The sequence below is a fragment of the Amblyraja radiata genome, chromosome 12 (genome assembly GCF_010909765.2).
Source record: "Amblyraja radiata isolate CabotCenter1 chromosome 12, sAmbRad1.1.pri, whole genome shotgun sequence".
Lineage (NCBI taxonomy): Eukaryota > Metazoa > Chordata > Chondrichthyes > Rajiformes > Rajidae > Amblyraja > Amblyraja radiata.
The window spans coordinates 625,815-639,241 of NC_045967.1; the positions used below are offsets into that span (position 1 = coordinate 625,815).

The 13,427-nt window shown below is 43.0% G+C and overlaps 1 protein-coding gene across 1 annotated transcript in view; it reads right to left on the minus strand.

Annotated features, from left to right (window-relative positions):
- Positions 1 to 13,427, minus strand: part of ar (androgen receptor) — a 246,996-nt gene that overhangs the window by 64,013 nt on the left and 169,556 nt on the right. The window contains 1 exon segment of the mRNA XM_033030096.1: positions 5,954 to 6,250. Within this exon segment, the coding sequence (XP_032885987.1) occupies positions 5,954 to 6,250 (297 nt within the window).

Here is a 13,427-nt window from a genome sequence, read left to right on the forward strand (position 1 = left end):
GCGTGACCTGTTGTCTGCCACTAAATTTAGTTTACCTGGTAAGTAGGTAGCTGATATCCAAATATCTCTCTCTGGATACACTATTGCCAAATTGTGTTGGCCAGATTGTCACATAATGTCGATTTGTTTCCACCCATATGGGTGATATATGCTACCACGGTGGTGTTGTCAATTTGTAGTCTAACATGCTGGTGATATAACCCAGAACAATATGACTTAAGGCCATGGAATGCACTTAACATTCCCAGGTAGTTTATGCACAGTGTTTGTAATAATGATGCCTCCTGTGCATTCCATCTCCCCCACAGCTGGAGATGGAATTGGTAGCACCCCATCCAAGTGCATTGGCATCAGTTTGTAGTTCCATAGACGGGTAGCTGATAATGTCTGGATTGGAACAATGCCTAATGTTATCTTTCCACCATTTTAGTTCCATTATGGCCTCTGTTGGTAGCTTCATTGGTCTGTCAAAATGACCACCATAATTTTTGAGTGCTCGTATTTTAGCCCTCTGTAATTTTTGATAATGTAAAGGTCCGATTTGTGTGGCTGGAAACGCAGCCACTATAATGCCAATTATTCTTGCTACCAGTCTGATGGATGGTTTTGTGATGTCAATGATTTTGCTGCAAGCCTCCATGAAGGCTGTAACCTTTTCTTTCGGCAAAGTCACTGACATGTGAACTGAGTTAAGGGTGAACCCCAGATGATCCATTGTGTTAAATAACATCTGTGGTCACCTCTAATGGGTACTGTATAGTAAGCATCTTTTAAAACGATGCTTGCCATGTAGTAACCTAGGAAATCAATTGCTTAGCAGTAACAAAGGTTTCCATCTAGTAATGAATATATAGTACGAAAGTATTCAAATTAGTCAAATCTATGATGATGCGGCAACCACCATCTTGTTTATGATAAAGATTTTGGACTCGAATTCCTGTGATTCGTGTTGGGTTTCCTTCATTACTCCTTTTTTTATATGGCCACTGTAGTTCAGCATGCGCTTTTGATTTTTCTTTGCCTGTAAGCATGAACATTCGGTTCGGTACATGCTGATCTGGAGGATTATGTTTTTGTATAAATTCTATGGTATAACCCTACACTTCTGAAAATATAAGTGATAAGTGTCGGTAGTTAATTTATTCCATGCATCCAGATAGAATTGTAATCTCCCACCAACCTCGTAAGGAATCAGACCCACCTACCTCCATGGTTACTATTGGTAGGTTGTTACTTTTTCGGCATCCTCCGTGGCACGTTGAAGCGTCGGTGTCTGGATCTGTAGTTGGGTCAGTGTTGAGGGTTAGCGCATTCCCCAGGAAGGCCGGTCTGGGCCATGGCCTAAAAAGACCGATGTTGTGTGTTCCTGGCCTTTGAGCTTTCACCAATTTGTCTTGGCCGACTGGGGTGCTTTTTCCTGGCCGAAGTAGTTTTTAGACGTTGTTTAATGAGCCCCAGGGTTTTACCCTCTTCGTCAAGTTATTTTACCTGTTTTGATAAGTTGCCTCCAAATAGTAATATTGGTGGTTTGGAGGTTCCAGGTTTGCATAGGCCTGCAAATTAGGGTCTAAAGCCGGTTGGATGGCACTTCCTAATGCTGTTTACTCGTATTGGTAGTTGCAAAATAAAGCCAGTGCACCCTGGTGATCTTGTGTCATGTCTTTTTTGTTTATTGTGCGGACGAAAACCGTAATTCCCGCTGTTAGGACTTTCAGAACTTTCTGTAGTTTCAAGTCCCTAGCTCTGATTGAGGCTCCGACATGTTTTCAAATACACTGGTTGACACTGGGAACATTCAGTGTTTTGCAGTTCCCTGGTGGCAAGTGTCTTGCTGTGGTGTCCAATAATGCCTGTCCTTATAGCTGGTTGAATGACAAGTAGTCGATACTTGCAGCTATTTTAGGTTCCAGATTTTGGCCAGTTTGGTCGGGTTGAATAAACTGGGACACCATATCCAATAGGTTTTCTTGCACCCCATGTGCACTAGGGGTATGTTCTGCACCCCTCTTCAGGGTCAGCCCAGAATTGACCCCCTGTACTCCCCTCTGATGAGGGAGAAACACTGTGCAGCCCTACAAGAGGTACTGCTGTAGGACTTACTAGCTGCCCACTGTGACTAGTCTCCATCTCCCGGAGCCTGTCACTTTGGAGTACTTGCTCCAACAGCCGCTCCAACTGGCTCCAATGCTTTCGGGCACTGGCCACTCGCGGCTGCTCCAGTTCCTGCAGCCGCTCCAACCGGCTCCAATGCTCACGGGCACTGGCCGTCGCGGCTGCTCCTGAAGTCGCTCCTGCTTCAGTTCCTGCAGCCGCTCCAACCGGCTCCAATGCTCACGGGCACTGGCCGTCGCGGCTGCTCCTGAAGTCGCTCCTGCTCCAGTTCCTGCAGCCGCTCCAACCGGCTCCAATGCTCACGGGCACTGGCCGTCGCGGCTGCTCTTGTTCCCCGCTCCCAGCCGGTTCCAATGCGCACGGGCACTGGCCGCTCGCGGCTGCTCCTGAAGCCGCTCCAACCGGCCCCAATGCTCACGGGCACTGGCCGCTCGCTGCTATTCAGAGTCGGACTCATCGGAGTCAACGACTCTGTTAGTTTTTTGCTTCACTCTACCGCCCGGCCGTGGCCGGTGCGGGAGTGAAGTCGGGCACAGCTGATCCCATTTCGGGAGATTGGCGTGCCGTTGGCTGCTGCTGCTGGCTGCCCGCAACTCCGCGGTTCTCCCCCGCCAGCTTTTTCGCAGCCTTCGTGGATCTGGTCCATGTCTCCACCTGTAAGGTAAGTGGAAGGAACGCAGAGTCTCCTTACCTGCTGTTCCTGGCTTTCAAATTCTGCCGCTAAGGGGAACGTTGTTCCCCCTGCTGTGACTCGTTGCAATGCGTGTAGCGATATGACACGCATGCGTCCTGGCGGGGTTCTTCACGTAGTCACTCACGTGACTCCGAAGTAAAATATAGCAGCTACTGTTGCAACCCAAATGCAACTCCATCCCTTTACCCTTTGATTCCAGTTGTAAATGAAAATGAATTTGTGAAGAGTAAGCATACAGGAGAGAGATATAGAACACTTGATTGAGAATGGCACATCATCAACAAAATCAATGAACTAATCGTTTACTTCAGAATGGGGAAGGAGGGAGACCACATGCCAGTTTTCATTTGAAGGTAGAAACAAGGAGCTGCAGATGTTGGTTGGTTTACAAAAAAAAGTGTTGGAGTAACTCAGCGGGTCAGGCAGCATCTCTGGAGAACATGGCTAGGTGATATTTGGGGCCCTTCTTCAGAATGATTGTAACAGAAGGGAAGAAAGATGGAAGAGAGGACAAAGTCTGGCGGGTAATAGGTTGATATAGGTGAGGGGCAGGGAGGATTTGATAGGCAGGTGGTTGGATAAAGGCCGGAGATTAAAATAAATGACAGTATCCTGTCTAGTTCCCATGGTGATAGATTATTTTACTATTAAGAAATGTATCTACTTCCTGAGTATCACTATCTTCTTGGTGGAGAATTCTACAAGTTGACCACCCTCAGGGTGAAAACATTCCTCTTATTATGATTTTAAATAGCATACTCTGTATCTTAAGGCTATGGCACCTAGTTCTCATCTTTTCAGTTATTGGGAACCTTCTCCATCTACCCGCTCTCTTTAGTGCTGTTAGAATTTTATGGTTTCTTAGCGATCCATATAACCATATAACAATTACAGCACGGAAACAGGCCATCTCGGCCCTACAAGTCCGTGCCGAACAACTTTTTTCCCTTAGTCCCACCTGCCTGCACTCATACCATAACCCTCCATTCCCTTCTCATCCATATGCCTATCCAATTTATTTTTAAATGATACCAACGAACCTGCCGCCACCACTTCCACTGGAAGCTCATTCCACACCGCTACCACTCTCTGAGTAAAGAAGTTCCCCCTCATGTTACCCCTAAACTTCTGTCCCTTAATTCTGAAGTCATGTCCTCTTGTTTGAATCTTCCCTATTCTCAAAGGGAAAAGCTTGATCACATCAACTCTGTCTATCCCTCTCATCATTTTAAAGACCTCTATCAAGTCCCCCCTTAATCTTCTGCGCTCCAGAGAATAAAGACCTAACTTATTCAACCTATCTCTGTAACTTAGTTGTTGAAACCCAGGCAACATTCTAGTAAATCTCCTCTGTACTCTCTCTATTTTGTTGACATCCTTCCTATAATTGGGCGACCAAAATTGTACACCATACTCCAGATTTGGTCTCACCAATGCCTTGTACAATTTCTATTCAGCCAGCTTCTATACTCAATGCTCTGATTTATAAAGGCTAGCATACCAAAAGCTTTCTTTACCACCCTATCTATATGAGATTCCACCTTCAAGGAACTATGCAACTACCTCCCTCATTGTGGTAAACTCCAATGAACATAGGTCTTGCTCATCTAATCTATTTTTGCGCATCAATCCTGCTGCCTTAGGAATCAGTTTTATAAACCTTCACAGCATGCCCTCCATGACAAAAACATTCTTCCTCAGATAAGGAGATCAAAACTGCACACAAAATAGAATCTCAGCAGCAGCACGTTTTGTAGCAGCCAACATTTTGTATCATTTGCCATCCTAAGTCGCACTTTAAACCACTGGTGTTCAAGGACATCCAAGTCATGTTGCATCTTCCCTCCCATTTTCTCAGTCAATCACCATTTGGATTATAATTTGCCTTTCTGAGTTTAGAACCATCGTGGATAATACCATATTTTTTCACATTAAACTGCATTCAATACATCTGACCAACTTATTCTTCTTTGTGTCTGCCTCAAAGTTCACTTTCCAGCACAATCCAACCCTCCTCAGCCCGACAAGCTTTAAGTCATTTGCAAAACTGGAAATGTTATATTTAGTCCTCACATCCAAATTGGCTTCCAGTCTCATTCCAGGATTAATATGCATACCATTGACAAGCACATCAGTGCTGCGCTAACAAAATACTGTGTTGTTGAAAATTGTCATTTTTTAATTATCCCAAGCTCACATTTGTCTGCTTAGGTGTACGATAAAATATCTAATTGGTATTTTTCCTTACTGAATTAAAACATCTTTCTCTCACAAACACAAGCGAGGTAGATTGTCATGAATGAAACATGCCAATCAACAAACTTTCTATTTTACTGGGAATGCACTGTCAGCGAGTTTCTGGCAACATTTCAAAAAAGTTTAGATGAGTAGTTAAATCACTGAGGCTACCAGCCATGTGCTTGTAGACAGGATTAATAAGGGGAGGATTAATAATGATAGATGTGGTGGGCCAAATGGCTTGCTTCATTCTGCATGACTCTTGACTATTTGCAAACAGGTTCCCATTTTTTGTCTCATATCAAAGTCTGTAATCAAAATAACAATATTGACTTTCCCTTTGTTGTGAAGAGATAAGGAAATGTAAACATTTAAGCTCTTTCTGAATCAATTGGACAGGCAAGGGTTACATAGAGCGCCAGCACTAAAGTCCTTGAATGAAGAATGAAAAAATGATTTAATTTTGTACGGGAAAACTGCAATCTATAGTCCATACCATGGAGAGTTAGAAGTTCAATGGAATTCAAGTTACTGTCTTAAGCTAAATAAACAATAGAACCAGGAAATGGTGAAATATTTGTGCGACAAGCTACATGTGTAAATCAGATAGGAACAGAAATATTACTTGCAATGTATAGTACTGTTTCTTCAAATACTATCATAACTAATTTGTTGGGGATTGGACACCCAAGTAAATACCAGCTAGATGTAAGTAAATTGACAATTTTTACCCAGTGTACTTCAACCTGCTACAAGAGTTACTTCTGAACGAAAACAGTTTTGATCCGCTCCAAACTCCTGGAATGAGTAATTTAAACAATGTGACATGTTACTAAACATTTGTTTTTTCTCTCATATTTCTATAGGTCTAACATGAAAACACAAGGCTTAAAAGAGTCACAGTCTTACCTGGTAAGACCTTTGCCCATTTGACAACACGCACAAGTTGCCTTTCCCCAAGTTCATTGAGACTTGTCAACAAACTGGCTGATGTATCAGGTTGTGTATTGTCATACCCTGCATATACCATATCAGGCTCAATGGACTGCAGCACAGCTAGGAAAAGGGGCTGACATTGAAATTTCTGCATTCTTGGTATACCAATCCTTGGTACTATCACGAGGCTGGTGTCCTGTTGCTTTTGTGTAACCGAAGAGTCTGTTTCCTCTGCAGTTTGGAATGGTCTTGTATTCTTTAGTTTTCGACCTTGAAAATAAAATTATTAAATGATCAGCTTGAGTTACAGAGAGAAAAGGTGTCGATTCATGAAAAGTAAAAACCTTGAAATGCAAAATAGTATCAGAAAATTATCAAACTGCAAAAGTTATGTCACCAAATCAATAATGGTTAAACCAATTCAATTAATACTTAATACTTAACTGCATATTGAATGGTCAACTTTTAAGGAGAGACTTCATTTTCTGTAAATTTTCGAATGGGTTTACCTCGCCTGTTTCATTAATTTGCCAATACTTACTTTCTATACCAATAAGTGAAATGTGACATAGTTAGATTCTTCATGTGCTTTGTGCTATTCTCCTGCCAACTTCTGTTCAGACCATTTATTCAGCAAAAATTTAAAAAATGCAGTAAACAAAATCGAGCTGCATCTTGTCCCTGAAAACTTAGTCAATCTTTCTGGTCACAACGTTGTATTTCACTTGCAACAAATTTCCCACTGGAAAGGAACTAAATTTCAGAGCCAATGATAGGCTGTTCAACTTAAAGCACCTACAATTTGAGATTACCAAACCTTAGCTGCGTGTTTACGTCATTTGCGTTTGCAGGTTCCAAGGCCCAAGTAACTGAAGGATGCATTTTACACTCAATATCTGGAAGACCAGGGTCTTATATCCGTGTTGCCCCACACTGCCCTCCGACAATTGGTTTATAGCGAGACTCTGTAAAACAGACCTCTTCCCATTTCTTGGCATTTGCCTCTTGATGAAAGTGGATAGCAATGTGGAGATTCATCATAGCCTTTGGCCAACTCCAGAAATGGGTACTTACAGATCAAGATCTCATGGAACAGACTTACTATCTGGCAGCAGTGACCCCTGCCTTTCTATGTAATTCTGAGAGCTGAATTGTCTACATTGGACATCTGAAAGCAATAGAGAAATATCACTAATGCTGTCTCTGCAAAACCCCTGAAATACACTGAAAAGATAACAAAGCAATGTCAGTGTCTTCGCCCTGGCCAACATTCCCAGTACCAAGTCCCTAGTTACACTCAATCAGCTACGTTGACCAGACCATAGCATTTGCATGCTCAACACCAGACTCACACAATAGACATTCTTTTCCAATCTACATCAAGGGTTTGAAATGAAGTGGCTGCAGAGATGGTAGAACCATGGTTCAAATTTGTCATATCTTACTGAATTACAGGAGAGTTCCAGCTGATTGGATAGGTATATGGACGGGAAAGGAATGGAGGGTTATGGTCTGAGTGCAGGTAGATGGGACTAGAGGGGGGAATAAGTGTTCGGCATGGACTAGAAGGGCCGAGATGGCCTGTTTCCGTGCTGTAATTGTTATATGGTTATATGGTTATGTAATTCTGAGAGCTGAATTGTCTACATTGGACATCTGAAAGCAATAGAGAAATATCACTAATGCTGTCTCTGCAAAACCCCTGAAATACACTGAAAAGATAACAAAGCAATGTCAGTGTCTTCGCCCTGGCCAACATTCCCAGTACCAAGTCCCTAGTTACACTCAATCAGCTACGTTGACCAGACCATAGCATTTGCATGCTGAACACCAGACTCACACAATAGACATTCTTTTCCAATCTACATCAAGGGTTTGAAATGAAGTGGCTGCAGAGATGGTAGAACCATGGTTCAAATTTGTCATATCTTACTGAATTACAGGAGAGTTCCAGCTGATTGGAAAGCTTAACATCTATTGTTAGTAAGGTGCTTGAGTGTATAATTCTTGGATGAAATGACGAGTCATTTAGAGAGGCTTTTTGCAATCAAACCGGCAACATGATTTTATGAGGTTGAAACTGCTGCAATTCCTTGAGAACCAATAGAATGCAATATGGGAACTGATAGAATTCAAGCAGAATCAATAGAATACAACCTAAAGATGCGGTTTATTTGGATTGCCAATAGATATCGTTAAGTATATGAAATGGTGGTGCACAAGAGCACGTGGGATTGCGAGACGTATTTACTGGAACAGATGCCAGAGTTGGAATAAATAGGCTGTTTGAAGTGGTTTATTGCTGCTTCTATTTTCTTGAGATTACCAGATGGACAGAGAAAGATTCAAAGATGTGCTCAAATTCTCCTTGAAATAAAAAGAACATCGCCACTGACTCCTGGGACGTTCTGACCGATGATTGTCGAAGGAGTACCTGGGATGGGAATGGGATCTCAAGGCCATTCATCAGGAGAACAGAGCCTCTTTGTAGTTGCCAGAAAAAGCAAAACACCCTCCCACCTGCCTGTCTCATCAGCCACCATATTCCCCATTTATGGAAGTCTATGGTTCCCACATAATAGTGACCTCGGAACTCACAAATGCACTGAAAAGATAACAAAGCAATGTCAGTGTCTTCGCCCTGGCCAACATTCAGTGTAAGTTCAATGCAATGAGCAGAAAAGTGAGAGGTGACAGCGACCATGATCTCTAAGGACAGATAAGTCTAGGCATATGTGTTGGTTGCCTCCCCCAAGTACTTTTGCGCCCTTAGTTTGAAGGGGTATAAAGGGGTGGGTAGTTCGTTGGGGTGTGCCGAATGTCTTTAGTTTGTTCTATTTGCGCGAGGCTGTATTGGGCTCGAGTGAATGGTTTCGAGGATCAACCCTGCGGTATTCAGGATTTCTCAGGATTACTGCCTGTGCCACGCGACAGTGAGAGTAGGAATGGGGCGAGATGGAGGATAAATGCGTGGCTGGACTGGTGCAGTGGGCAGGGATTCAAGTTTCTGGATCATTGGAACCTCTTTTGGGGAAGGAGTGACCTGTACAAAAAGGACGGGTTGCACTTGAACCCGAGGGGGACCAATATCCTGGCGGGGAGATTTGCAAAGGCTACAGGGGAGACTTTAAACTAGAACGGTTGGGGGGAGGGACTCAAATAGAGAAAGCTAGTAGACATTGTGTGAGGTAGGAGGCAGAGACGGGAAGCACTCAGGGCCAACATGTAGGGGGGAAGAAGAAAAAGATAATAAAGAGAATAAAAGGTGGTGGTTTTTTTTAATGTGTGAGCAGAGAGACAGAGGGGTGAAAAATGAGGGTAGAAGCAATAGGTAGCAAGGTGAAAAGTAAAAGTGGTTGGCAGACAAATCCAGGGCAAAAATCAAAAAGGGCCATTTTTCAACATAATTGTATAAGGGGTAAGAGTGTTGTAAAAACAAGCCGGAAGGCTTTGTGTCTCAATGCAAGGAGCATTCGTGATAAGGTGGATGAGTTGAATGTGCAGATAGCTATTAATGACTATGATATAGTTGGGATCACGGAGACATGGCTCCAGGGTGACCAAGGCTGGGAGCTGAACATCCAGGGATATTCAATATTCAGGAGGGATAGACAGAAAGGAAAAGGAGGTGGGGTAGCGTTGCTGGTTAGAGAGGAGATTAACGCAATAGAAAGGAAGGACATTAGCTTGGAGGATGTGGAATCAATATGGGTAGAGCTGCGAAACACTAAGGGGCAGAAAACACTAGTGGGAGTTGTGTACAGGCCACCTAACCGTAGTAGTGGAGTTGGGGATGGCATAGAACAGGAAATTAGAAATGCGTGCAACAAAGGTAAACCAGTTATAATGGATGACTTCAATCTACATATAGATTGGGTGAATCAAATTGGCAGGGGTGCTGAGGAAGAGGATTTTGTGGAATGTATGCGGGATAGTTTTCTAAACCAACATGTAGAAGAACCAACGAGAGAGCAGGCTATTCTAGACTGGATATTGAGTAATGAGCAAGGGTTAGTTAGCAGTCTTGTTGTACGTGGCCCCTTGGGCAAGAGTGACCATAATATGGTTGAGTTCTTCATTAGGATGGAGAGTGACATAATTAATTCAGAAACAAGGGTTCTGAACTTAAAGAAAGGTAACTTTGAGGGTATGAGACGTGAATTGGCCAAGATAGACTGGCAATTGATTCTTAAAGGGTTGACGGTGGATATGCAATGGAAGGCATTTAACGGCTGCATGGATGAACTTCAACAATTGTTCATCCCAGTTTGGCAAAAGAATAAATCAGGGAAGGTAGTGCATCCGTGGATAACAAGGGAAATCAGGGATAGTATCAAAACAAAAGATGACGCATACAAACTAGCCAGAAAAAGCAGCCTAGCAGAGGACTGGGAGAAATTCAGAGTCCAGCAGAGGAGGACAAAGGGCTTAATTAGGAAAGGGAAAATAGATTATGAAAGAAAACTGGCAGGGATCATAAAAACTGATTGCAAAAGTTTTTATAGATATGTGAAGAGAAAAAGATTAGTTAAAACGAATGTAGGTCCGTTGCAGTCAGAACAGGTGAATTGATCATGGTGAACAAGGACATGGCAGACCAATTGAATAACTACTTTGGTTCTGTCTTCACTAAGACTTAATTAATCTGCCGGAAATAGCAGGGGACCGGGGGTCAAATGAGATGGAGGAACTGAGTGAAATCCAGGTTAGCCAGGAAGTGGTGTTAGGTAAATTGAATGGATTAAAGGCCGATAAATCCCCAGGGCCAGATAGGCTGCATCCCAGAGTACTTAAGGAAGTAGCCCCAGAAATAGTGGATGCATTAGTGATAATTTTTCAAAACTCTTTAGATTCTGGAGTAGTTCCTGAGGATTGGAGGGTAGCTAATGCAACCCCACTTTTTAAAAAGTGAGGGAGAGAGAAAACGGGGAATTACAGACCAGTTAGTCTAACATCGGTAGTGGGGAAACTGCTAGTCAGTTATTAAAGATGGGATAGCAGCACATTTGGAAAGTGGTGAAATCATTGGACAAAGTCAGCATGGATTTATGAAAGGTAAATCATGTCTGCCGAATCTTATAGAATTTTTCGAGGAGGTAACTAGTAGAGTGGATAAGGGAGAACCAGTGCATGTGTTATATCTGGACTTTCAGAAGGCTTTCGACAAGGTCCCACATAATGGATTAGTATATAAACTTAAAGCACACGGTATTGGGGGTTTAGTATTGATGTGGATAGAGAACTGGCTGGCAGACAGGAAGCAAAGAGTAGGAGTTAACGGGTCCTTTTCAGAATGGCAGGCAGTGACTAGTGGGGTACCGCAAGGCTCAGTGCTGGGACCCCAGCTATTTACAATATATATTAATGATTTGGACGAGGGAATTGAATGCAACATCTCCAAGTTTGCGGATGACACGAAGCTGGGGGGCAGTGTTAGCTGTGAGGAGGATGCTAGGAGGCTGCAAGATGACTTGGATAGGCTGGGTGAGTGGGCAAATGCATGGCAGATGCACTATAATGTGGATAAATGTGAGGTTATCCACTTTATTGGCAAAAACAGGAAAGTAGACTATTACCTGAATGGTGGCCGATTAGGAAAAGGGGAGTATTGCTTACAGTTTTGGTCTCCTAATCCGAGGAAGGACATTCTTGCTATAGAGGGAGTACAGAGAAGGATCACCAGACTGATTCCTGGGATGTCAGGACTTTCATATGAAGAAAGACTGGATAGACTCGGCTTGTACTCGCTAGAATTTAGAAGATTGAGGGGGGATGTTATAGAAACTTACAAAATTATTAAGGGGTTGGACAGGCTAGATGCAGGAAGATTGTTCCCGATGTTGGGGAAATCCAGAACAAGGGGTCACAGTTTAAGGATAAAGGGGAAATCTTTTAGGACTGAGATGAGAAAAACATTTTTTACACAAAGAGTGGTGAATCTCTGGAATTCTCTGCCACAGAAGGTAGTTGAGGCCAGTTCTATGGCTATATTTAAGAGGGAGTTAGATGTGGCCCTTGTGGTTAAAAGGGATCAGGAGGTATGGAGAGAAAGCAGGTACAGGATACTGAGTTGGATGATCAGCCGTGATCATATTGAATGGCGGTGCAGGCTTGAAGGGCCGAATGGCCTACTCCTGCACCTATTTTCTATGTTTCTATGTATTGTATACAATAAAATAGAGTTGGAATTCCAGTGCTCGTATTCGGTGTTTGACTGTACCAGACTAGGGAGGTGAGATTAGATCCGGAATTAACATTGGAGGCTCATCCGTGATCTCAAAGGATTGCCAATGCGAGTCTGCGATTGAAGGAACTGACTTGTCTCGGATCGCGGGAGGAGAAATCGGGTCCCCGGTGTGAGTAGTTTTTGCTACATCGGTCTACGCTACGCTAGTCCGGTGACAAATCGGTCATTTGCTGAAGTGCGTAGATTTCTGACGAGATCAATCGAGGTTAGTAGTCTGGCGAACACTGAGGGCGAGGGTTTGAGTCTCTGGAAGGTTAGAGTCCCCGCCTAGGTGGGTTAGAGTCCCAAGGGGTGAGGGTCGGTTTCACAAGGTTCGTCCCTATCGGGTTCGAGTCCCCACCCAAGTAAGTCAACAACTGTTGCAGTGTTAGGACCATTGAGTTGGTTCCTGAGGGATTAATGTTCAAGTCCCTGGGGTACGAAGCCCCACTCAGTTGGCGTATCGAGTGGTGAGGTACCTTTAAAAGCAAGACTGAGTTAGTGCAAGTACTAAGCGAGGTAAGTACTGAATCGGCGCTGAGGTGCGATTGGAAAGATGACACTTTAAAGATCGGCACCGAGAGACAGCACGAGGTGGTAGGTGCTGAGGACCAGTATTTAACGGGTAGGAGGGTTCGAGGCCAAGGGGGTTTGAGGCCCCGCCTGTGCGGGTTTGAGTACCATCTGGTACTGGGTATTATCAGTGTTATGGTAAAATTGGCTGGAATACTTTAAAAATTAACGTTGAATTGATAGGACACATCTGTGATAATTCTAGGACTGTGATCCAAATTCTTTGATCTAAATTTTACAAATTCGAGGTGTTCATATTGAATGCTTTTGGTTATTCTTACTATAGTTGTTTGTTTCTGATCTTGTAATATAACAACTTGCTTAGAAATGTGTAATTTACTGTGCTGCCGTATCGTAATTTAAATCGTATGCTTATATATTATATTCTGGTTTGTTTCTGCATTATGATTGTTAGTTGCATAATTGCTTGTTTAAGCGTGATTTTGCTTTTGTGTTATAATATTTGTTAAATTTTGAGTGATTAAGTTCATAAGTTTGTGTAGATTCGATGAGTTTTGCATAGTTTTGATATCGTTGTGTTGTATAAGTTCAGGTGATTTCGTTATTGCATTATGATTTATTGACCGCTTTAATTTACCGTTTTAAGAGCTAGTGCGAATAACTGTGTATGAATGGCTTGGGTACCCG